Source organism: Anser anser (genome assembly GCF_964211835.1).
Source record: "Anser anser genome assembly, chromosome: 5".
Lineage (NCBI taxonomy): Eukaryota > Metazoa > Chordata > Aves > Anseriformes > Anatidae > Anser > Anser anser.
In genome coordinates, this window is record NC_139725.1 from 27,430,952 (window position 1) to 27,457,822 (window position 26,871).

The 26,871-nt window shown below is 34.4% G+C and overlaps 1 protein-coding gene across 3 annotated transcripts in view; it reads left to right on the forward strand.

The window, feature by feature from the left end:
- RYR3 (ryanodine receptor 3) overlaps positions 1 to 26,871 on the forward strand; it is a 243,301-nt gene that overhangs the window by 181,304 nt on the left and 35,126 nt on the right. For all 3 annotated transcript variants that reach the window (XM_083839378.1, XM_083839379.1, XM_083839380.1), the window contains 15 exons: positions 3,535 to 3,584; positions 3,999 to 4,059; positions 5,023 to 5,261; positions 5,861 to 5,942; positions 7,507 to 7,637; positions 8,669 to 8,989; positions 10,687 to 10,927; positions 13,214 to 13,301; positions 13,411 to 13,503; positions 16,274 to 16,294; positions 18,186 to 18,200; positions 21,261 to 21,431; positions 23,086 to 23,145; positions 24,204 to 24,335; positions 25,169 to 25,281. In XM_083839378.1, the coding sequence (XP_083695504.1) occupies positions 3,535 to 3,584; positions 3,999 to 4,059; positions 5,023 to 5,261; positions 5,861 to 5,942; positions 7,507 to 7,637; positions 8,669 to 8,989; positions 10,687 to 10,927; positions 13,214 to 13,301; positions 13,411 to 13,503; positions 16,274 to 16,294; positions 18,186 to 18,200; positions 21,261 to 21,431; positions 23,086 to 23,145; positions 24,204 to 24,335; positions 25,169 to 25,281 (1,818 nt within the window). The remainder of the gene's footprint in view (positions 1 to 3,534; positions 3,585 to 3,998; positions 4,060 to 5,022; positions 5,262 to 5,860; positions 5,943 to 7,506; positions 7,638 to 8,668; positions 8,990 to 10,686; positions 10,928 to 13,213; positions 13,302 to 13,410; positions 13,504 to 16,273; positions 16,295 to 18,185; positions 18,201 to 21,260; positions 21,432 to 23,085; positions 23,146 to 24,203; positions 24,336 to 25,168; positions 25,282 to 26,871) is intronic.

The following is a 26,871-nucleotide window of genomic DNA, read 5'->3' on the forward strand; positions in this document are numbered from 1 at the left end:
ATCTCAGTGTCCTTCTTTACAATTAATTATTTTCTGATGAGAATGCTCATTAATTATTATGTCTGGCATAAAGTAAAAAAGTTCTATTAATATAAACACTTTTCAGAAGTTTTTATTTCAGCAAAATCTAAACTGCATGAGCAAAATCTAAAGCACATTTATGGGATAAGGAAAATAATAGTTCTCTGGGCCTAAGACTTCTCTCAGTTGAAATTGCACATCAGACATTATGAAGCAGGACTATTTAGTTGACAGACTGCACTACAGATTTGATCACAAAAAAAAAAGTTTTGCCCAGGCCTTGTCAAAGGTCCTAGGTATGAGACAACTGAAGTACTCTTGCAGGAAATTCTGTATTTCTTGACATACTGAAAGAACTGTTATAATGCACCATTTGCCATCTGTGAAAGTAGAGAACAATTCCAGTCTGTACTGGGGGGCTGAGGATTGTACAATGCTCTTGGGGTCTGACCTTTAGTAAAATTACCCAATATACCCAAAAAATGGGTTGCCTTGTGCTAGAATGTCATAAAAAAGGGCACAAGGATCTTTTAATATCTTACCACTGCATGTTTTCATGAAGCTTGGAACAAACTGAAGGATGACTAAGAGAGTTAACTGAGGTATGTGTTGGGAACATATGTAAGATGTTGTTAGGAGATACTTGGAGTGTAGATCACTGGGGAGTCCTTAGGGATCTATTTGATTTCTTCCATTATGTCCCATCTATTGTTTTTTATTATTCTAGCTTGCTTGTTTTCCCAGGTTCTACATTCCCGTTATTGAATTCTTGTTCTAAATTCTACTCCCAATGGCAAAATTCAGAAACAGCTGGCTGCCTTTCCTCATCCTCCCTCCTGTTTTTTATTTCCCAATGGAGTTTTGTCAACCAGGATCTATTGAGAAGACATCTGCCTCTGTCATTGTCAGAATGATAGCTAAAAGGAAGAAAGTCAGGGAATCCCAGCCTGGTCCTGTGAAGCTTTACTACGTGTCTGTGATGGAGTCTGGGTGGTGCTGGAACAAAGGGCATATGAAGGAATATCACTAGTCACACATCAGATAGTTTTCAAGGCTTACTTAGAAATTGAGAGCTGTGTGCTTCACTGAAACATTCAAATAGTAGGCTGTGGATCAAAAGTGATGTCATTCATATTCAATTCAGGCATTTCTGCATTTCTTTTTGGAAATAATTTTGAAGCCTAAAAGATGTTGGTACAGAGTTCTTCTACTACGGTATTAATGTACTAAGGTACATTTCCCTGTTTTCACCATGAACAAATACTTGTAAGGGGGAGAGTATCACAACTATTAATACATGATGCTGTGAGCAATAAAACTAATAAAGCTTAATTTTTGACGGATTTCTATTTTATTGTTGATAACAGTTTCTGATTGAAACTTAGCCCACTGTTGGGTCATTTAAATGGTCTCACATTTGAATTTTCAAATATGAGAAAATGTGAAAATACCATGATGAAGCTTTTTAGGGGGAATTATAGTTTCTCTCTTCTCTACAAAATTGCTCACTCTCCCCTACCCCCAAATTTCTGGAATTTTATAGTTTTCTAGACAAGTGTACCATGTCAGACTTAGTTGGAATCAGCCATTTGACTCAGTTATTCTAAAAAAATCAAAAAGAGACAGTTGCCTTTTAACTTACAATGTCTTGCCTTTACAAAAATATGACTTTGATTTTTCTGCAATTAACATTTTAAAATGATTATTTAATTTCTTCTTAACCCTGATGGAGTAGCAGTATTAAACACCAGCCAGCCGGCCAGGCTGGTAGCAGTCTTGTGGCTTTTTTTTTTTTTTTTTTTTAATTGGTTGGAAACAGAAGTGCTGAGGTACTAACAGGCCAACTCATGTTCTTACCCCTGCCGTCAGAGTGGTTTCAAAGAGTGTTTATCAACACAGTGATAGACGCTTTATATATATAAATATATATATATATAAATATATATATATAAAAAACATACCTTAACCACAGCTGAGTGTTTAATTGGTCAGATAATATTTTTGTCGTCAATCTTTTTTTTCTCCCCATTGAAGGTATGCTGCTGGTTATTTTCTATGGGAAATTTTGTATTATAATCTTTCAAACTGTATTTTACTCTCATGATTTCTTACTTAAGCTGTCAATTTCTCACATTTCCTTCATTCTGTTGACCAGTGCTAACTACTTATTCCAGTAGATATAAATTTTTAAAGTAAAGGCTGTTTGCTTGTTGTTTGCTTGTTGTTATATAAGACCAGACCTAGGACTGAACTTTCTAGGGTCCATCTTTCCATTTATCTTCTGACATGTTTTTTTTTGTTGTTGTTGTTGTGTTTTTTTTCCCCTAAATTATTATTACACTTTCTTTACCATCTTCTAGGTAGGTTTTAGTTTTTATATTGCAGCTCCCCATAACAGCGTTCCAAAGATGCTAAGATGCTGCTTTTCTGAGCTGTCAGGTATATTTAATGTAGATGTACAAGATGGTCCTCCAGTAGCTAGGGAAGTTAGTTCAGGTTCAGGAGGATCGAAGTTTCATTTCATTTAATATCATGCTTCCTTTCTGAATGCTCGTATTTCCCTAACGTCAGTCAGGTCAGGTTTATGAAGTTAGAGAGATGCTTATTAGGCTTTTACAAAATGCCTTTACAAAGGCATGTGAAATAAGTTAGATGTATAGCATGCTTGCTATTAGAAATCTAAAAATATCTTACAATTCTTTGTCCATTCTTAGTTGAGAAAATTAGCTATCAGCATTTTCCTCTTAAAGGAAGTATTTTTTTCTTGCTATTGTACAGATAAAAATGACAATCTTTTGTTAGTAAGAAACTATATCAATTTCTAAAGTATGTTTGCTTCATTTTATTACATTTTAATTCCATTTGTAAGGTGTATCACAGATGATAAGGAAGTCTTCCTAGTTGTCTTTGTTTTTAGAAGTTAAGGTAGCCCCTTTAATCTCAAGAGAGTTGGTGATTTTTCTTTTAATTATCCTATTATTTTGACAGAGAGGTTAGACATGCAAGCTCCTGACATACTTGCCAGAAATCTGTAAATATTTCAGGATTATCATGAGCAATACACAAGGCAAAATATTTGCAAAGGATACCTTCTCAAATTGTTTGAAATAGTATGAAGATTTATAGCAAAACAAGAAAATATTGCTCAGTTTTTTTCTTGTTCCTACCAAAATTTCTTGCTCAGAAATAATTCCTAGCTATAAAGAGTGACTCAACCATATAATATGTAATTGTTGGAATCTGCTGTAATGAAAATAAAATTTCATGTTTCAAGTAATCTCTGAATTAGAGAAGCTTAGAGAATGAGAGAATGCAGAAGCTTCTGAGATTATGCTGCTTAATGCAGTTATTTCACAGACTACTGTCATCATGTGTGATTTGAAATGCTCCTTCCAGGAACTATGTTGTGTTTTCTCTTTCATATTCTTATTATTCTTTACCTCATATATTCTAAACAAATCTTTAATCTTTGTCCTGTCTTGTCTTGCTGTTTTCTGTTCTCTTCTACTTTAGCCTGTTCTGCAAACTAGCTGCTCTTGTTAGACATAGGATCTCAATTTTTGGTAAGTTGTTAAGAAAGATCTTAATAAAGTTAAAAACATGAAGAATGTGTAACAGTTATTTCTATTTAACTGAACCTTTTCACAAGCTATAAGCTTGTCGAATACCTCTTTTAAAGGTACTGGTAGGAAAATTATGAAAGAAATTTATAAGCTACAGGTTACAAAGCTCATAGTATTTCAGGGTCAAGTGATAAAAATGATCCCTAAGTAGACACCAATTACTCTTTTCAATTCTTTTATACAAATGGACTTAAGAAAATGAATGTTAGTTCTGGAACCAGACCTAACTCCTGGGGTGGAATATGTATTCCATGTTCTGTTAACCTGCGTATTTCCAGTAGTGACATTTTAGATTATTAGATTATCCTACATTTTCTGTGCTATTGTGCTCTCACAGTATCTCTTTCTAAACAGGTAGTGATTCTACAACAATGGTTAGCTGCCTGCACATCTTAGCTCAGTCTCTTGACACTCGGTAAGTTAAAAAGAATTGTACCAACTACAAAACTACATAGGCATCACAGAGCTTTTCAGGGCAGTTAGACTACTCCTGTATTATTTACTCCGTATTTGTAATTACTGATACTAGTAGTTTCAGTATAACAACCACCATATTAGCACACGCAGGGGTTCATTGTCTGTGATTAAAGTATTGAAAACTCCTGTCAAGCTCTCCAAGAGCATTTGAGGACTTTATTGAGAGAGATAAATGACACAAACTTTGGAACTGCAAGTATTGATGCTTGTAGATAGCTATTGTTCTGTTGTTCTGTAGTAGATATCTACTGTTTTATTATAACAGTTCAGTGCATGGTTGAAAATTTGGCATTAGAAGTGCTCAGAATATGAGAATGTATGGGCTTTTTACTCACTTCTACCATGTACCATTAAAATGCTTAAGTAGATTTAAATACCATCTAGGATGGTTTTATTTGAACTGTTTTCTCGCCTGCTTATGTTATGCAGCAGCCTGACAATGAACTTGACAATGCACATGACACAGGAGAACTTCATCAAACGTTTGGAGAAAAGTGCAAGATTAAGGAATGGGACTGGAATGCTAATGTTGTGTTTTCTAGGTTTACACGTAAATGTGTATCCTGATTTGCATACCTAGTTACTGTGGCATCCATAAAAATTTAGAGTATGGTGATGTTTTCTGGGAAGGCATTGTCATACTTAAGGGCAGATCACAAAAACAGGAACAAGAAGTCTGCGGAAGCAGATTCTCTGCTATTATTTTGTATGAAATACTACAACAACAGTGTTGCTTATATGGCTATTTAGGTACTACTGTCCTCTTCAGTTCATAATATAAAGTACACTGAAACCTGTGTATCTTCAAAGACTGATAGAATGTAAATAATGTGTACTTCACACATCTATAGTATATTGTTGATCAATGTAAAATTAATATTTTTCCTTTATTATTTTTCAGAACTGTTATGAAATCGGGATCTGAGCTAGTTAAAGCTGGATTACGTGCCTTTTTTGAAAATGCAGCTGAAGATCTGGAAAAAACTTCAGAAAATCTTAAACTTGGAAAATTTACCCATTCACGAACACAAATCAAGGGTGTTTCACAGAATATCAATTATACTACAGTAGCATTGTTACCTGTCTTGACATCAATTTTTGAGCATATTTCACAGTATCAGTTTGGAGTTGATTTACTTTGTAAGTACTTTTTTAAAATTCTGAATTATTTTATGTTATAATAATACTTTTTAAATAATTGAAACAGGAATTCAAAGGAATGAATTCCCTTTTTCAGTAACAGATGTATTTCCAGCGTTAATGCTTTTAAAGTTTCCTTGATTTTTTTTGCATATTTTAACTTAAAATTATCAAAATGCTTCCTTGAGATGCAGCAATATGCTATTCTAAAATTTCTTAAGTGTATTTGGGGATTAGAGTTCCATAGAAGAAGGTGATTCAAAGATAGATAGCAATTAAAAAACTTTAAGAAGGTGGGGAGCCTCTAGATCATGTTTCTAAAGGCTATATACACAGACTGAATGTGGTTTAAGTTGAAATTACATTCTGCAAATGTGATAGTCCGCACAATTTTTTTTAACAAGTATCTGCTGGCTTATTTGAATGTCTGATGATCTGTTTTGGAATGCTTGTAGGTGACATATAAGTATAAGAAAAGTTGAAGATAAATTGAAGTTTTAGATACCATGTATTCATTGGTTAAAATTACATTGTTTTATATTTAGAAAGTAGTCTTTAGCTGAATAAATACTGATTACCTACTTCTTGTTTTCCTCTAGTGGGTGATGTACAAGTTTCATGTTATAGAATTCTTTGTAGCCTCTATTCCCTTGGGACTGGGAAGAACATCTATGTTGAAAGGTATTGAGTGAAAAACTCAGCTTGCAAAATTTTCTTTTTCTTAGGAGCTTGTTGTGTATGTAATAAAGCGTTTTGAATTAAAAGTGAATCTGAAACAGTGTGAACATGTTTAAAATACAGTTTAGGTGGAATGTAGTTGCCTATATCTCAGAGTTCAGTTCTACACAAAGAAATGCCAAACTGAATAAAAGCAAAACAAATCATCCTGCATATTGCTGTGTATCGTCAGGGAGTTTAGTTCAACCATAGGGAAAACTAAATTTTTCCATGGGTCACCCTTAAGCTTCCATAAGTTTGGCTACTGCATATTACCAGACATGCCTATGTGGTAAGTAGGTCGAGTATTTAATGTCGGTCTCACACATAAATCTAAACAGAGTTCTCAGAACAGTTGTCTAGACCATAAAATCCTAAAGACCATATGTAGAGCATTCTGACACCCTTTAACTCTACAAAGGAATTCCATTTACCAGTTACTTGTGTTTTAAAAAGAGTGGGTATTAAATTCTTTAAAGAATCTAGTGCTTTCGGTATGTTCCAAAACCTGGATTTTGGATCCTCTTCCATTAGAAGAGGCTCATATCTGTATCTGCTACTTCAGAAAAAGGAACCTTAATTGCTAGTCTGTCAAAAGACAGGAGCAGAGGTAATCATTAACCCTTCCTATTCTTCTGAAGCCTATATTTTAGGCACTGTACATGATCTTAAAAGTTTAAAATTTACAGGGTCCAAGAGATACTAAACTGGAGGAAATACAGCTCTGTAGTCCAGTTAGGAGAGCATTTGCATAGGAATGCTGTTCTCCACTTCCATCTGTCCAGAATTTATTCAGTAATTGTTCCATGAAAAATGCAAGAGCTGTCTGGTGGACAGTTCCTCTTTCTTCCCATGTGCATGCATGTACACGTGCACAAAATCTCATGTTCACATATCTGCACATTTAGTCATTTATATGTGCATCACTAAATTATAAAGCTACACACTTTTTTTTTTTCCTTCTAGACTTAAAAATCTTTAATACATTTTGACACTGATCTTGTAGGCAAAATAGAAAGTGCCTCACCCTTACTCTAACTATAGGAGTCAGGATGATATCACAGGAAATAAAAGTTGATTGTCTTTTAATTGCTTTTTGAGGGAAGAGCTCAAAGCACAGGTCTCCACTTAGTTGGCAAGAGCCATAAGCACTGGATGTTAGACATGGGTGTAGCAAAGCAATGGGTATAAAAAGAAAAGGTATAATGTGACCACTAACCTATTCTTTGTGCACGTTGTAGACATGTTTTCTGTAGTCTGTAGTTACACTGAGACACAGTTCACCTTTAATGTAAAACATTTGGTGTGGGGTATTTTTTAAAAAATGTATTCCTGTACCATTGTAATTTCCAATAATTTTGTTCATGTGAGAAATACAATTTTTCAAAATTGTCAAATAGTTTCTGTGTTACAAAGATAAACTGAATCAGCGATAAATGTTAATGCTGCTTTATAATGCATGCTAGATATTGGAAGCCCAGTGAAAGACTTTTTTTCTCTGATAACTTTTAGTATCTGTCGTATACAGGCAGCGCCCTGCACTTGGTGAGTGCTTAGCATCTCTTGCGGCAGCCATTCCGGTAGCATTTCTTGAACCTTCTCTCAACCATTACAACCCATTGTCTGTCTTCAACACAAAAAGTGCAAGAGAAAGAGCAAGTAAGTATCATTCCTCAGGAAAAAATAAATAAATGATTGAATAAAGCTGTTTGCTTCTCCCCAAATATTAGAGAGAAATTGTATTTTTTTTTTTAAAAGGAGAAAACTCCTACTATCACTATATTGTTGCTTGTCATTTGAGCCTTGCTGAGACTATGTTAGCATTATTCCCTTTCTTCTCGCATGTCAATGTTTTTCTGAACATCATGTTTGAATTCTTTGCTGAAGCTGAATACAGTAATATTTGAAGCTTAACCTAAGGTCACATCCACATTATAGAAGGTTTTAGCAAATTGTACAATTATGTGTTCTGACTAGCAACACGCAAAAGATGTTTTTTTATTCATGTGAACAGAAAAAATATCTATGCTACCTGGTTGTCTTACTAGTACTCTAATGCAGTTCAATATAGGGAGCTCCTGGCAGTATTTGACTGATTCTATGAAACTTTAATCAAGGGAGCAGAAGTCCTTCTACACAATTTTTCTTCACATGCTTCTATTTCACTTATTCTTGACAGACTCTTATCTATCTCATATGGGGGGTAGATTTGCTGAGTTTGTAAACAAAGTACACTTAAGTTTTAGTCTTACCCATAACCTTGAGCTGGTCACAATATTACTAAAAGCCCGTTTGTACCCTGAAATGGATTTGATTTTTTTGCTGGTGAACATGAAAGTTGTGAATGATTGTGAAAACTATGGCCATTGTTTTTCTAATATTGATACAAGTTCTCAGTTTTTCACTTCTACATAGCTGGGCTGGTTAGCAGAAAACTGCAGGACACTATATGTGTGAGGCTGCTATTGTCTACATCAGTGCTATATGCACATCATCAGAAAGACATAACTTATTAGATAAGAGACCCTTGTATGTCCCAAAGTCTTATTGTTTATGTCTGTCCAAGATGGTGACAAGAAAAAAAAAACAGTGAAAATGTTGTTTGTATTTTTTAGGTTTAAATGTAGATGATCTCCTGTATTTTGTTAATTAATCTTTTTGGTTTTTACCCTTTTCTATTCTACCTGCAGTTTTAGGTATGCCTGATACAGTAGAGGAGATGTGTCCAGAGATCCCCCAGTTGGATGGACTAATAAAGGAAATTAATGATTTAGCAGAGTCTGGAGCAAGGTATACTGAAATGCCTCATGTAATTGAGGTTATCTTACCCATGCTATGCAACTATTTGTCCTACTGGTGGGAACGAGGGTCCGAGAGTGTTCCTGAAAGTGCTGGGCCTTTCTGTACAATGATAACATCTGAACATCTAAGCATCATTCTGGGAAACATTCTGAAAATCATTAACAACAATCTGGGAATAGATGAAGCATCTTGGATGAAGAGAATTGCAGGTACTGTAAATATTTTTAGAGAGTAGTTGTATCTAATAATATTTAATTCCTATGCTACAATTTACCATATTACCCAGTGATACAATATTTTTTTAATTAAAAGCAGCAGGAAGAAGGTCAGGTAAAAAGCAGATAAAGAACAATAAGAGATTGTCTTTCTTTTTTAAAGTTTGTTATTATTTTTGTGTGTGCACCATAGTATCACTGTAAGCAGAGAGCTTTCTATACAACAGAATGGATTTTGAAAATCTTATCTTCCCTATACACTACATAAAAGCCTTAGTACTTAATCTGGAGTTGTAAATACCATTAAGTCTCAAGACACCAAAGAATTGGGCATTGCAGTAGAGTGTATAAATACTGTGATTTTTGTTCGTAAAGTATCAAGACAAAGGGAAAAAATGATATACGGTGAAGAAAAAGAAAAAAGTAGTAACTAGCATTCAGAAGTAGTTGCTTTGTCAAATACTAAATGATGAGAAAAATTCTCAAAATGTCCTGTAAGATTTAGCAGACAGCTAGCTGAAAGAATCTACTGTATACAAATGTTAGCATTCATCTTAGGGTAGGAATATAGTATGCCATATGGTGAGTCAAGAAAATCTATATAAAAATAGACTTTTCCTGCTAAATTGTAATGCTATATCAGTACTGGGTTTTGAGAATTATTGTACATACTGAAAGGTCTTAAGCTAATATTAAGAATTCCGTTAAAATTTAGTAAGAAGTTCATTGCTTAATTATGGAGACCAGTGCTTCCAGTTTTGTAGACACTGCTAATCAAAAGTGGATAATGTACTAGTGTGGTTGTTGAAAGGATTTTTGACTTAGGTGGTCTGCATTATCTTACTAATGTTTCCACAACACAGAACTATGATCTTGAATGAGTCATTCATTCTCTCTATGTTAGCTTGCTGAAGTCAAAAGACAAATTTTTCTAGAACACTGCCTTCTGACTATTTTAAACATTGTATTAAAAAACAACCAAACAAACAAAAACAGAAAAGAAACCTCCCAAAAAGCTGTTTTTTGATGACTGAGTGACTCAATCCTTATTTTATTGAGATTCCAACAAGGTTAGAGACACATGAAAATCTATTAGAGAGTGTCAAAAGAAGGAGCCCTCATGGTGGCCTTACAGCTTCCTCATGAGGGGTAGTGGAAGGGCAGGCACTGATATCTGCTGTCTGGTGACTGCAACAGGACCTGAAGGAATGAGAATGGCATGGAGCTGTGACAGGGAAGGTTCAGGTTGGATGTTAGAAAAGGTGTTTCACAGGAAGGGTGGTCAGGCATTGGAACAGGCTCCCCAGGGAAGTGGTCACGAAAGCAAGCCTGTCAGAATTCAAGAATTGTTTGGACAGTGCTCTCAGTAGTAAGGTTTTATTTTTGGATGTTCCTGTATGGATCCAGGAGTCAGACTCAATGATCCTTGCTGGTGCCTTTCCAACCTGGGATACTCTATGACATAATACTGAAATACATATAATCTGAATTCCCAGTAACTGGCTTTTAACCTCTCAATATACATGGTTGAGAAAGCTATAATCATAGTATAATTAATAGTTTTATGGTGCTCCAGAAATACGTGGAGTGCTATGACCTTTGTTTTCTATAACCACAGAGGATTCATATTAATACAATTAAAAGTATCAATTGTGTATTAATCGTAAGGTCATATGTATTTTTATGTGTAGTTTATGCTCAGCCTATCATCAGCAAAGCCAGACCAGATCTGCTGAAAACTCACTTTATTCCAACACTGGAGAAATTGAAGAAGAAAGCTATAAAGATTGTGATGGAAGAGGAGCAACTGAAAGCAGACAGTAAAACTGACACCCAGGAAGCTGAGCTACTCATTCTCGATGAATTTGCTGTTCTTTGTAGAGACCTCTATGCCTTCTATCCAATGTTGATACGTTATGTAGACAACAACAGGTAAATAATAATTAAACTCATATTTATTGGTTAATTTACTTCGAATCAGTGATCAGATAATCAGGAAGAAAATAATGCATTTCATGTTTTTCTGAATTCAGATCCTGAGTAGTTTAAGATTCTTAATTTACAGGATGGGTTATGTTGAATTCACATCTTTTTCTCACAAGCATTTTGGCTTATTTGGTTGTATTATAACTGCAGTGTTACTGTGGAGAACTCATATCCTGACCAGAGTTTTCATGTGTATTACAGCAGCCCAATGTCATTACACAGGAGTATACCTTTTGAAAATTAAAAAATGGCTAAAACTCTTAACTAATGAAGGGGTGAAAAGCTATTTTGCCTCAATTGAATCACTATATATGTAGTTAATACTACAAAAATATTTATCTTCTCTTTTTGCATTTCTTTAAGAAGGAGATAAAAATGTTTGAACAATATTGTATTGCCTTTGGAATAACCAGAAGATTTTCTACTCAACAGTTTACTTAAGGATTATTCCGTGCCTACGCTTTCCTTTTCCTTTGCCCCAGACCACACTCCTGAGATCCTCTTCAGAAGAGTATTTGAAGTATCTATAGTATCTAAGTATCTACAGTATTTTAATGCTATTCTTAACAACACTGTTCTAATATACACAGTCAGTGTCCACTTAAATTTTTCTAGGTGCTAGTACATAACAGGATAGCTAAGAGCATTTTCATTGCATGCATGTTCATTTATGCTGTGAACCAATTTACTCTTTCTAGATGCACTAGGCTTTACTAAATCAGATCTTGTTGGCAGGAGAACACTTAATTTTTAAAAACACAGACTTCACTAAGCTGTACAGAAGTCCAACTACAGGGATGGAGTTAATGACGATTAAATTAAAATGTTACAATTCCTTTCATGGTGGCTGTCAGATACCTGAACATGAGCTGGCAATGTGCCCAGGTGGCATCCTGGCTTATATCAGAAATAGTGTAGCCAGAAGGCCCAGGGAGGTGATCGTCCTCTTGTACTCTGCTCCGGTGAGGCCGCACCTCGAGTACCGTGTTCAGTTTTGGGCCTCTCAGTACAAGAAGGGCATTGAGGCCCTGGAACATGTCCAGAGAAGGGCTACAAAGCTTGTGAAGGGCCTGGAACACAAGTCCTGTGAGGAGCGGCTGAGGGAACTGGTGTCATTTAGTCTGGAGAAGAGGAGGCTCAGGGGAGACCTCATTGCTCTCTACAGCTACCTGAAAGGAAGGTGTGGGGAGCTGGGGATCGCCTCTTCTCACAGGTAACCAGTGATAGGACTAGAGGGAATGGCCTCAAGCTGCACCAGGGGAAGTTGAGGTTGGGAATTAGGAGACATTTCTTCTCGCAAAGACCAGTCAGGCATTGGAATGGGTTGCCCAGGCAGATGGTGGAGTCACCGTCCCTGGGGGTGTTAAGGAAAGGCTGGAGGTGGTGCTTAGGGACATGGTTTAGTGGGTGATATTGGTGGTAGGAGATGGTTGGACCAGATGATCTTGGAGGTCTTTTCCAATCTTAATAATTCTATGATTCTATGCCCACTTTATGTATGGGCATATTAGTGCATTTTAATTTAGCGATATTTAAGAGAACTGCATCTGTTAGTTCATTTGCCCAAGTTTACTGATGATCCTTGTGCAGACAGACTGAAGTTGTATTAGTTCCTGCATTACAAAAATAAACCAATTAAAGCAGTCACTCCTTACAGCTCTACCCGCTCATTAAACTCCTTTTACTCTTCATCCTCTTCCCATTAGTGTTCTTCTTTGGATCAACACAATGATTTTCTTTAAAAAAAAAAAAAAAGAAAAGAAAAAAGAAAGGAAAAGGTTTTGTTATGGAAAGAAAAGGAAAAAAGAAAAAAAGAAGAGAAAAACTCAGTGAATGAGTTCTGTTTTTCAGCTAGGTTTGTTTTCTGGTCCAATTCATGGAAGGCACAAAAATACATTGTCACCATGGGGAAGGGTGACAGGCAAAAATAAGTAACCAGTTCTGTTTTTCAGCTAGGTTTGTTTTCTGGTCCAATTCATGGAAGGCACAAAAACACATTGTCACCATGGGGAAGGGTGACAGGCAAAAATAAGTAACCAAGAATAAGGAATTTTGTTGGAGACAAGTTAAACTGCCATAAAAAATGGCCTCTGTAGCCATGGTCATGGAAAATTGAAGTGACTGTTGTTAAGTTCCAAGACTAACTACACAAACGTAACCCAATCCATTAAAGAGACCAATATCTATATTCAGGTGTCTTATTTAAAATGTCTTTTTTTTATTTTTAACCAGAGCCAATTGGCTAAAGAAACCAGATGCAGACTCTGATGAACTCTTCCGAATGGTAGCTGAAGTGTTTATCCTGTGGTGTAAATCACATGTAAGATAAGATGTATACTTTTTTCTCCATTTCATTCCATCTGTAAATATAGGTGTGGTACATGCAGATGAATTAAATAGTTTGTGATTTTTTTGTTGGTTGTTTTTAGAATTTCAAAAGAGAAGAACAAAATTTTGTGATTCAGAATGAAATCAACAACTTGGCATTTTTAACAGGAGATACCAAAAGCAAGATGTCTAAAGTAAGTTAATAAAAATATTTGGATCAATTAAATCTTCAGATGTGTTTAATACTTTGTAAGAAGGCTCTGAAAATCTACTCAGATTGCTGCTGCTCTGCTGATAGAAGAAACAAAAAATAATGTTGCTTCTTGATGACAGGCATGGAAACAACTATGCACAATATAGACTATGTACCTTTGAGTTAGTTAATAAGTGTGTTAAATTTTCAAAGACATGAGATTAAAACATGGGTCTTGATTTGAAGAAGTTACATATAAAAGAGAACATGGGTCGTAATATGTAATATAGCTTGTTGGTCCTTTAAAAAACAAATCAGGTAGAATATTTTGTAAAAATAAGTGACAGTAAGTCCACCTGCTCTTTTTCTTGTGAATGTCGGTATTGTTCAGCTTTGACGGAGTAATGCTGCATTTGCATATCTCTCTTTATTCATACGCATAGTGTGCCATATGTGCACTGTTTTTCTCATTTCTTATTAATGACCACATTCAGTTCTTTTTTTTACTCATTTTCAATATGACAAGATGCTGACATGATGGCTGGAAAATACATTTGTTACCTGCATAATAGAGAAAATGTCATTGTGTCCTTTGACATTAGCTGAGGAAGACTGCCTTGCTCATAACAAGATCCACAAGTCAGATGAAATATAATTCCAAGGTAGTGTTGGTAAATATAGGAAAAAAAATCATTTATATTTATAATGTGTTTTGAGAAATCCTGTTTAGAAATGCTTCAAGAAGAGGTGGGGTTTGTTGTTTTGTATTTCACTGTATTTTGATTTTGTCTGTAACTTAGCTACAGTAAGCCCAACTTTATACAATAGAGAGTCAGAAAAAATGTCTCATTACATTTTTTTAATTCTCTTGAAAAACATTTGCTTCTTTTCTAAGTTTTTGTTTTGAAACTTGGTTTAGCCAAATCATATTACTGGAAAGTTTACAAGTAAAAATAGTGGATTTTCTGCTCATCATTAGTTCATGACTGATACTGAACAGCAGTTCAAACTATATAGAAAATTCTGAAAAGGAATTTTTTAGTGCATTTTCTTTTTTTCAAGATACAGCTCTTTGAAATTTAATGATAGTATTGAAGTGTTTGTATAATCCTCATTAGTGAGATGATTAGTGGACATAATGCACGTTATGTGATGGTTAATTACATGCTAACACAGTCTAACAGAAATCTCTATACTTTATCATATGGCAATTGCTACACATACATATAATACATAGATTTTGAAATTTGTGCGTTAGAATTGGTCTCAGGAGCCAATAAATCAATCTTTTCTTTCTTTTTCTTATTTTTTTTTTCAGATCATGGTAGATTAGAATCAGATAATTCATATTTTATCTGAATTGTATCTCTCTGCAGTATTGAAAAGATGGGGTAAACTGTTAGTGTCATATTTTAGTAAAAGATGGCATGGCAGGAATGACAAAACAAATCTTCACCAAAAAAAGGATAGCCTCATACTGCTCTGATTTAGATAAAATCACAGGGATTCAGCATCAAGAATTTATATAACCCAAATTTGAAAGGGTTTAGTTTTAAAATTAGATTTCCAAATACCTGTTATATATATTTTAACTAATATATTTTTATATATAACATAGATGTAGATGCATATGTAATGTGCTTTTCTTCATATGGCCATACAATACACTGAGATCATAAATCTTTTTATATACGTATAATTTTTTGTAAGCATACTAATGCAAAATCATAACATTCAAGGATGTTGTGCATGGTTATTGCTAATATAGGAACAGAAATAAAAGACTGTTGTTAATGACTGAATGTTTTGTTAACCTGGTACCATATCTGCAATAGTGATTGCAGAACAGCTGATCATTTAGGCCATTTTTCAGGACTCAAATGCCATGATACAATACATGAGGCATCGTTTAGAAGTGTTGTATTGGTTCTCTATATATTGTTTCTAATCAGGAAATTTATAACATTTTATAATATATCATATAAGTGCTCTTAAACCCCAGTGTGTTCATTAAAGCATGCATTTATATCTGATTTTTTTTTAAGACTGCATAGTTTAGAATGAACAAGAAATTATCTAAGTAACAGAATTTCAGAATTTACTATGAGGTTTGTTACTTATTTATATATTAATGGAGTAATCAGTAATGCACATTATGTTAGGGAACAATATTTTTATAATTTCTTGCTTTAGTATTAACATTTAGCTCAGAAATGACAGTACGACAGAAGAATAACTAGCACTTTCCTCTTTATTATGAGTTCTCCTTTATTCACATTATGTTTAATGAAAGCAATTATATACAGTATTTACCCAGCATGAGAACATATAAATAAATGTGAAAGTGAACACTGGCCATTAACAGTGAGTCCAACACGAACAGTTCTATTTAAAGGCGAAGGGCCCTATGCTGATCCCAGGCTGCTTTAGGCAACTGCCTACTTTATAGCAGAGACTACCAGCTTTCCAAAGATCTAGGATGCTGTGATGGTGGTAATGTGTAATGTCTGATATATCATGGGAGGTTCTGTATCTTTATATGCCAAATGCAGAAAAAGTTGTGCTGAGGATGAAGATTTAGGGTTACGTTATTTTTCTGTAGCTGATATCAATGGTGACAAATGATTCACTGTTACAATAAATAAATAAAAAAAAGATATAGTACCCATTGTGTTTTGATTATACAATATTAACTTTGTTAATATATTCTCAAATAAATATAATAACAGCTGAGAAAGTTTTTTAATTTTTCTTTTCTAAAAAAATGGCAGCAGAGTGCTCGGAGGGGAATGGTAAGTTAGAGAACTTTTAGTGCGAGAGAGACTGGTAACTTAGATTGCATTGAAATAAGAGATTTGTGATGGCAGTTGAAATGGAGAAATTAAACATGTTCTTTTCATCCTGTATTTGTTGTTTTTGAATCCTTCATAGGTTTGTTGATAAAATAGTATTTTTATTAGAATGTAATAATTCCCTATTGTTTTACGGTTAATTGGTATAAAAGTCTAAATGTAGACATTAACATGTACGTAATAAATGTGTAATACATATGTGGGCAATTTTTCTGTGTAATCTTTGGAATCTAAATGAAGGTGTGGTTGGATATATAACCTCAGTTGCTAAACACTTGTATATCCTACTGAAGTTTAATATGACTGGCATTCATTAATACAATTTTATATCTATTTTTAAAAAGCATCTGTATAGGCCTATTATAGAAGCCTGAGGCAGTCAAAAAATCAAGTTTGTATTACAAAACAGCATTATGATTTGTGCCCATCTGTAATACGTTATACATATTATTTGCAAATTTATGGTTATTTGAGGATTTTATATTAATATTTTCTGCAAGAATTTTAGATCTCAACATTGAACATTTCAATTGCATAGAATATATTTCCTTTACTTATATTATGGTAAATTATGAATGGATTACTTTTATGGTCATTTTTAATAAATGAAATGGAATTAGCATTTACTTGCCTTTACTTACCTTTAACGTGTATCTACTGAACCATGTCTGTGCAGCATCTACATATTTCACACATTTTCAGTTAAAATGTATTATTTGTCTAAGTACGGTATTGAAGATTCTAAGGTACTTACCACTTATTTGGTTATTAGTCTGTCATTCTTTTTTGATTTACAGAAGGTCTTTACTATGTGACATAATTATCGTAGGATATAGAAACATTTTAATAGTAGCTTGGCTTCAAAGTTTGAGGCCAAAAAGCAAACATTATAGACTACTTCGAGTATCACAAGAAAGCAAAGTTAGAATGAGAGAAATCATGGAAAGCAGGGGGTAGAGTTTGTTTTTATGCGTTTTTCTCTTTGTTTTTAATCAACAGATTTCTACAGTATTTTCCCATGCTCAGTCAAGGATTCCCTTAAGTAATGCTTAAACTTTTGTGCTGTTTCACTGTAGCAACATAGTCTTGTTATCTTTTTGATATTACATGACACAATCATAACCTAGCTTTGGCTATGAATACATGTTCATTTATGTGTATGTATGTATGGTATTAACATAATAAAGAGGTAAATAAAACTGTATGTGTGAGTTACAGCTGAGTTTATAATAGTGTTCTCAAAATGGGTACTGCTGGGAGATATGAGCTTAACTCAAGTTTTCTCTCAGACTGTGTACAAGACAGTAACGTGTTAGACAATGGGAAAATACAGCTATAAGTGAAATGTTCCATCTTCTTGGTGGTGTCTTGATTTTGTTTTCTATTTCTAAGCATTTTTTTTCTCATTGATATTTAGGGTTGGGGGTAGGAAGGGTTATATTGTTGGAATATTTTTCATTATTGGTTTATCCAGAATTCCAAACACCTTGTTCCTTTTAACAATACTGGGGAAAGTTTCAGTAATTAGTATATTGATGTGTTTACTTATTAGATATACTTCCTTACATGCTGAAGCACTGAATAGTGATGTATTATATCATGCTGAATAGCAGCAGATAAATTTAGAAGTACAATCATTTAATAAGGATTAAGCTGGATAAAAATTATTTCACTAAGGTCTCAATTATACACTCACAGTTTATTGTTTTAGCTACAAACTTACAATATTTACTGTCCTGATAGAGCTGAGTAAGTTTATTACTAACTTGTAAAGTTACCATCTTTTCATCTCTTTTACTTATGTTTTTCCCTTTATTTTTCTTTCATACAGGCCATGCAAGTAAAGGTACAGGTCAAAATGCATGATGTGTTTTTGTTTTATCTTTAGAAATGATCAGGCTCCAAGCATTCTTTCCATTGATCATAGCAGTGGCGTCACAAAGTGAAGGCCCAAGTCCCAAATACTATAAATTTTCTCTGAGTTAAAGTGGCAGCATTTGAGCAGAGCGGCTGAAATTCGCGTTAGCACACCCACATGTTGTTTTAATGTAAAAATGTAATAAAGTTGTATTTTGTAATTATTTTAGATGTGCATTCCCCCTCTGCTGTCTTTCTGCATTCTGGGGTATTTTTTGCTAATATATTGTAGCAGACATTGTAAAAATGATGCCTAAGTAGAGTCATCAGAAACATATCTGGTTTATGATATTCAAGAAGAATAAATGGGAAAAAGTGTTATAGCTTGTATCCTGTCTGTAGATGAATGGAAGATTGTGTTAAAATGAAGAAGTTCAAATTAGATACAGAGTTCAACTACTACCTTTTTCCAAAATTAAAATGGGTCCTTCCTAATCATGTGAGATGTGAGGACAGTTTTGAATAGTCCTTGTTTCTTTTATACATTTAATGTATTCAAGGCTTCCTTAGTCTCCAGTGAACCGTAGTTCATCTTCCTTTCCATCATTCGTATTATTTTAATAATAATTCATAATAGAGATAATAGAGATAAATACTTTTCAGCCTATGGTGTGTTCTTCATTGATGATACAGAATGAAAAGCAAAATGGATCCCTTGGGATCCCTTGGGATCCATTTTCATGGTTTTCCATTTCATCTGTCCCTTCACCCTGTGCCCTGAGAAGTATGATGATGGTGTGAAGAGTTTGTAATTAATTAAACTGGAAGCATAAGATACCACAACTGCTCACTTTTTAAATAGATCTGACTTCAAGCCTTGCTATTTTCAAACTTACCCAGGTATATAGAGTAGGGTTTAATGAACGCTCTCATGATGGTCTGATAGAATGGTTTATCTAAGGAGGGTTGGAAAAATATTAATTCCATTATCTTAACCTGTTTTAGCTATATTTAATATAAATATTCCTTATATTTTTTCAATATAAATATTCTACTTTTTGATTATATATTCAATTATTATCAATCTAATGGAAAATCTGTAATTCTTTTTCTATATATATTTGTTTGAAGAAATTTCAGCTTGTGTGTTCAAATCCTTAGGCAATAAGATCATTGTTAGGCGATCAGAATATATCATTCTTCTTGCTGAGGTTCTTTTAGCACAGCTAATTCTTTAGGGGAAAATATACCCAATTTAAAACTCTTTACGTTGAAATTAAGGTATTTTGTTCACTTATATAGTTACCTATTAGAACGTAAAGAGACATAATATTATTGGTTTTTAGGTTTCTGTCTGTGACTCTACTTACACATTTATCCACGAGAGTTGCAAATTAATAGACAGCAGAATATGATGGCAAAGGCAGAATGAATCTTCTTTTCATGTTTTAAAAACGTTCAGGTGTTATGTTCACCTAGTTATTAATCTGAAATGAAAATTTAAAAAAAAAAATTGGATGTGTAAAATGTCCCTAGGCATAAAGATGCAGAAAAGTAAAAGTCTCTCTCTTCTTCCTTTTATTTTTATTTTTTTTAATAGATCTATGTATATATGTTGGTATTCCTTATTTAATATGCATAGTGACGCCACTGGAATATAGTGATACATTGTGGGATTTGTTTGTCTGCTGTCAATGTAGAGTACAAATAATATCATTATTATAGTCATTACATCATTGCTATTTCTAAGGCACTTCCAAAAGCAAAGCTTTGAGGCAAAGTACTCTCTTGCAATTGCTAGTTCCTTAAGAAAGGAAGCCACATCCCTTGTGTGTTCCCTCTGACCTGCAAAATGATTTCAACACCAGCTGTATACACAGAGATTCACCATCTAGAAGACAGAATCTGCCAAAATTTCCCATCTACTGGATTATGTATAGCTACCATTTTTTTCCTTTCAGTTATGTGATAATAGTGTGGTAATAATTGGTAACTATGGATTGCAATGGATTCCGCTGTATCCTTATGTGGAACTACACAATATATTATACAAAGAGTAGTCAGTAAAATTTAATCGACAGAGGGAAAAGGATGTGGAGGGTTAAATGCAAGCATTTGCTGTTCAGTAGTGTTTTATAAGCTTCTAGGCCTAGTCCTGAAATCTTGTCTTAGGCAAAACTCCCTTACTTGTAGTAGGAGTTTAATCTAGGTACAGAATTCAGAACTGGGCTATTTTTATGTTGTTGGTGTTTACCATATGTTCATTAAATATATGGATCTGTTCTAAAGGTTTTGGTTTGCTGTCTCATAAATTAAAAGTTGCGTGAAATACCATTGTACACTGTCTATTGAAGATAGGACAATGTTATTTTGTTGTTCTGTTTATTCCTGTCTTTTTTGTTTTCGTTTTCCTATTGTTCACAATCTCCAAAGCTGTAAACGGATTAATTTTTCATTCCAGATTTACTTACATTAGCCAAAGCCAAAGGACAGTGCTTTTCCCAGAGGCATTGGTTCATTGGCATGTTATTACAACCAATCAAAGTATTTTAGGTACTGTTATTTCTTAGGTGAGGTAAATCAGACAATATTCATTCATTGAAACTGTGGATGGCTGTATCTTCATGAAAGTTTCTAAAAAAAATGTAAACATCCTGAATTTGACTCTGTAACGTTGCAAACTAATACCATCCCCTGAGACTGACATAGCTTTTAACTCTATAGCTGTTTCTGATTTGAGAGGTAAGATCCAGAAAATATAGCTAGATTTATATGTATGAATGCATCCAAAACTATTTTACTGCAATTAAAATATTACTGTTACTGCAGTTTCATCATTGGAGCACACCAAAAATATTCCTGTAATTTCCCACTCAAGACTGTACACCTCTCCTCTAATGTAGCATTTTTAATTAATTATGTACTACATTAGGAACATAGTTTTCTTGGACCGCTAGGAGAAGAATGTGTTGGAAGAGTATGTGGTAGGAGAATAATTACAGTCATTTACCTTTGTATTATTTATTTAATTTAAATATTTTTATTACAGTCTGGAGGACAAGATCAAGAAAGAAAGAAGTCAAAACGTAGAGGGGATTTGTACTCCATACAAACATCCTTGATTGTAGCTGCACTTAAAAAGATGCTTCCTATTGGCTTGAATATGTGTACTCCTGGAGATCAAGAGCTCATCTCTTTGGCTAAGACTAGATACAGCCATGTAAGTGCATAATTTGTAATAGTTTTTAATGGAGAATAAACAGAACTTTATTAACAACTTGGAGGCATAAATATCTAAGCAGTTAATATAATAAAATATGTCAATGTACTGTAAGCAATTACAGCTGCTAATTGTGCTTTCACAAGACAAAGTGGTGTGCACAGACAGCTATCATCCTTTCCATGGCATTTTCCATTTGTATAAAATGCAAGAAGGCCAACAGCGTCCTGGCTTGTATAAGAAGCAGTGTGGCCAGCAGGTCTAGGGAAGTGATTGTTCCTCTGTACTCGGCTCTGGTGAGGCCGCACCTCGAGTACTGTGTTCAGTTTTGGGCCCCTCGCTACAAGAAGGACATGGAGGTGCTCGAGAGAGTCCAGAGAAGGGCAACGAAGCTGGTGTGGGGTCTGGAGAACAAGTCTTACCAGGAGCAGCTGAGGGAGCTGGGGTTGTTTAGCCTGGAGAAGAGGAGGCTCAGGGGAGACCTCATCGCTCTCTATAGGTACCTTAAAGGAGGCTGTAGAGAGGTGGGGGTTGGTCTATTCTCCCACGTGCCTGGTGACAGGACGAGGGGGAATGGGCTGAAGTTGCGCCAGGGGAGGTTTAGGTTGGATGTTAGGAAGAACTTCTTTACCGAAAGGGTTGTTAGGCATTGGAATGGGCTGCCCAGGGAGGTGGTTGAGTCACCATCCCTGGAGGTCTTTAAGAGACATTTAGATGTAGCCCTTAGTGATATGGTTTAGTGGAGGTCTTGTTAGTGTTAGGTCAGAGGTTGGACTGGGTGATCTTGGAGGTCTCTTCCAACCTAGACGATTCTGTGATTCTGTGAAAATGTACATTTACATGTACATATGCCAAGTGAACAAATGGCTGGAGTGCCATCCTACAGAAAGGGATCAAGTGTTTTTGAGTGATGGTAAGCTCAATGTTAGTCAACATTGTGCCCTGGCATCCAAAAGGACCAACTGTATTATGGGGGTGCACTAAGTACAGTTTAGCTAACCTGGTCGACAGAAGTGATTGTCACACTATACTCAGCATGGGTGTGGCGTCACCTTGAGTACTGTGTGCAGTTTTAGGCTCCACAATATAAGGATATAAAACTATCAGAGAGTGTCCAAAGGAAGGCACTAACCAGTGATATGTCTGGTGACCAGTGGTAGGACCTGAGGGAATGAAATGAAGCTGTATGGGGGAGGTTCAGATTGGATTTTAGGAAAAGATTCTTCCCTGAGAGCATGGTCAGTCACTGGAACAAGCTCCCCAGGGAAGTGGTCCCAGGCATGTTGGTATTCAATAAGTGTTTGGACGGTGCTCTTAGATAGATGGTTTAACTGTTAGGTTGCCCTGTGTGGAGTCAGGAGTTGGATTTTTTGATTCTCATGGGTGCCTTCCAACTCAGGACATTGTATGGTTCTATGATACATTTGGACCAAATGCTCAAAGATCATTAGTTAGCTTTAATTCATTTCAAAGTTTAATCCTTGTTTTGTGGTCACAATTTAAAAACGCTTTTGTCCCATGCTCTTCTGATAGTATACGTACTTTGAAAACAATGAGGTTACTTTTATATTATAACAATAATTTTTTATGTTGTGCATGTTCTTATAAGATGAATCATAATCAAAAACTGAGAAGCACTTCTATCTTTCTACAGAGGGACACTGATGAAGAAGTCAAAGAGCATTTACGTAACAACTTACATTTGCAGGAAAAGGTAACAAAATCTGTCTGGGATAGCACTTTTAAACATGAAAATTGCAATTGTTTATCATGATCGTGGTACATAAAAAAAGCAAGTGAAAAGCTATTAGAAAAATTGTCATTTTAATATTTTTGTTCATAATATTTTCGTGACAAACCTGGTTTCTTTGTAGATTTGGCTGGTATTTTCAAGTTTCAGGAAGTCCTATAGAACCAGTGAAGTGTAAAGAAAGAGATAATGGTAGTTTTAAAGTTATAATTACTTAAAATTATCTCAATCCAAGAAGAAAATAAAATTAAACTAATTTCAGCTTCCTATTTTGAACTTAACTGTCTCTAACCATTAAATAGTACTTACTAATATGCATTTTAAAGTGACTGTAATGAAATAATGAAACCATGTGTCATTTTGGCACTTGAGAGTTTCTCAAGCACATGTACGTTCCTACTATTTAGATGCTGAATATATTGTCAAAGGTGATACCAAAATGGAGTCCTCATTGTTCTACAAATATTTAATTAAGATCATTGCCCATATTTGAACATAATACAAGTAATTCATTTTTCTCTAGTAGCAAATGGCTGTCCTGTTGCTATAAATTTGAGCTTACCTAAATTTAAATTAGACACAACAGGTAATTCTAATGTGTTTTCTCATATTTTTGTCTTGGCTGTTGCAAAAAAAGCCAAAACTTTGGCTGTGACTCTTCACCTACTGACATTCCAGCTGTCTTTGATTAAAATCCATAAAACGGATTTTCCACTGTCAGTACAGAATTTCACCAATCTCAGTGCTAAATGTGCTTCCTTATTTTTAATGGAGTTAAATGCAATAAGGAAGTTTCAGGGTGGATTATTTGGTTTCATGAAATAGAATCTTGCATGAGAACGGAGTTCAGAATCTAATGTCTTTTTTTCTGAGCAGCTAGCAAATGCTAATTTGGACTGAAAGGGACAGATGAAGTGGGAATACCTATAACATTCTTCATTATGCTATGAGAATAATAATGGCAGTAGTGAAATTCACTATCTTCATTCAGCAGCTTTAGTATGAAATATGTTGCTTTTTAGTCTGATGATCCAGCTGTGAAATGGCAGTTAAATCTGTATAAAGACATTTTGAAAAGTGATGAGCCTACTGACCCTGAGAAAAATGTGGAACGTGTGCAGAGGATATCAGCTGCTCTGTATCATCTGGAGCAGGTATAAAGTTACATGTCTACACTGTGCTTGTTTTAAAGTAGAATGAGTTTCTTTCCTTATAGAAATTATTTCCAATTCAGAGTGTGTCATTAAAATTTTCAGATGAAAGCAATGCATGCACACACACACACAGATGTCTATATATGCAAAGTTTTTAATGTCATGTGCTGAAGTGCCTCAATTTTGTTTCAGGGAAATCTCAGGATGTATTTGCCCTTGCAAAACTTTACTGTAAAGAGTTGTATGAAGTATAACGTACAAAACATCAACATTCAGTAGATGAAAACTCTGGAATTTTAGGGAGAAATGTTTGCATGTACATTTACTTCTAATATTACTGATTTTAGCCTGTCTTCCATTTCTGTACGAGGATTCTATAGCAACTTTTGAATCTAGTTGTCTGTGCATTCAAATGCTACTATTTTAAATACAAAAATGCATTTATAATCTTCCCATGTAAAGTTAATTCTTTTCATTCACAAGTGATATAGCACAGAAATTTGTTCACATGAATGATTAAATATGCATAGTTATAAACAGGCAAAGTAATCATTATGGAGTTTTATGTAGGAGTCCCACCCATGAGATATTCTGGTATCTCAAGCTTTCCTGTATGAACTGAGAGGCACTGTATATAAGGCCCTCAGTATTTTTTCAAAGTATTTAAAAATATATATTTTTTTCAGATGATGTAGGGTTTTTGTAACTTTTCTAACTTGTTAGCAAATTGTAAATTTTCTCATTTTTTAGATACATTAACCAGTGTCTAAAAAGAAAATTTGGAATTAAACGTGGAGTTTCCATAGTATGTAATAAAAGATATTTTCCCATAGGTTGAACAACCGCTGAGATCAAAGAAAGCTGTTTGGCATAAACTCCTGTCAAAACAACGCAAAAGGGCTGTTGTTGCTTGTTTTAGAATGGCACCATTGTACAACCTGCCCAGGTAAATGGCTGAAAGATTTATTTTTCATTAATTTTGTTTACATTTCTGAGCGGAAATATTACTTGTGTGTATACCTGCAAGTTTGCTACTTGTTTGGATTGTGTAATGGAGTCTAAGAAACAAGAGTTGGGTAGTTATCAGCTAATTCCTCACAGTAGCAAAATACGTGTCTCATGACAAATAACCAGAGGGGAAAAAGACCATAGGAATTACACTGCTTCAAAACCAAAATGCTTCATTTTTGTCAGCCGTTATTTTCTATATTTCCTCATGTTATTTGTGAAAAATATGTTAAGATGTTGTTGCTGTTTCTGTCCTTTTTTTTTTTTTTGCCTCTGATTGGTTGTGCTTTATTCTCCTGTGTTTGTATATTTTTAAAGCTTTTTTTTATATGGCAATACTCTTATTGCATGAACACTCCATGCTCTAGCTTGCATGAAGCTTGCATCTAGCTTGCATCTTCAGCTATTACATCCAAATTATATATGCAGTAAAGGAGATATTGCGGCAGAGCAGTGCACAATGAGATTTTGTACTTGCGTGTTGCTCTGCTTATTACTCCAGTTGAAAGTAGATACCACAAAGTCTGAGATAAAGTGCATCCCATGCCTGGAGTCATCTACTGATTTAAACCATGTATTAACACCATAAGCAATTACTGTCCTTTCACTACCATGTTCTTTTCAATGTGCTTTGTATTCAGGTGCAGCCTAAGCACATTTCTAATGAAATTTGCTTCTTCACTTTTGTGTTTTATCATGGTTCATGTTTAATATTTTTGTTCAAAGATTGTTTGCAAAGTATTTAACAAAAGAGTTGCATTACATTTTAAAATGCCTGTATAAAGCCTATTTACATGCTTGTTGTCAGCTAAAGGTCTGTAGCTGTGCCACTAACATACTGAGAAGAATGCAAGGTTTGCACAAGACAAATAAAAGCCAGTTATACCATAAAAAGCAAACATCTTCATGAAAATAGTAGTTCTAAAGTCTAATAGCTCTCTAAACTGTCACAATGCCACTAGGCAATCTTTATGGAGACAGAAAGAAATGAAATGAAACAACATGAAACCAAACTGATTAGGGTTGAACTATCAAGTAATTTATCTTCAAGAACTCTGCTTCAAAAAACAAGAGGAAGTGGTAGATATTTCAGTATAACAATTTTGTGAAGTTTTTTTTTTATAAATGTATTCTGGATTTATAATTCTTAACATGTTTGGATTATATATGAGCACCTAAATGATAAAAATAATTCATTTTATTTTTGTCTTAAAAAACATATATTTAGGATTCATGAGGTTGATGTAAGACTTGCCAAGGGGCAAAATGTGTTATGAATCTGTATTTTCGTTTTCAAGAAAATACAGAATAATACTCATTGAAATATAAAACTTAGAGTATCTGTAATTTTCATTAAAAACTTCGCTGTAAAAACAAAACAACAACAACAAAAAAAACAACGAGGTTGGTTCTTCTCAATCTTTATGGTAGATTTTATGGTGGAGTTTAAACCTAATTTTAGTATGAATGTGAGGCAAATCTGTCCCATTATTTCTTCTTCCAGATTATAAAAATGAGCTCTCTATTT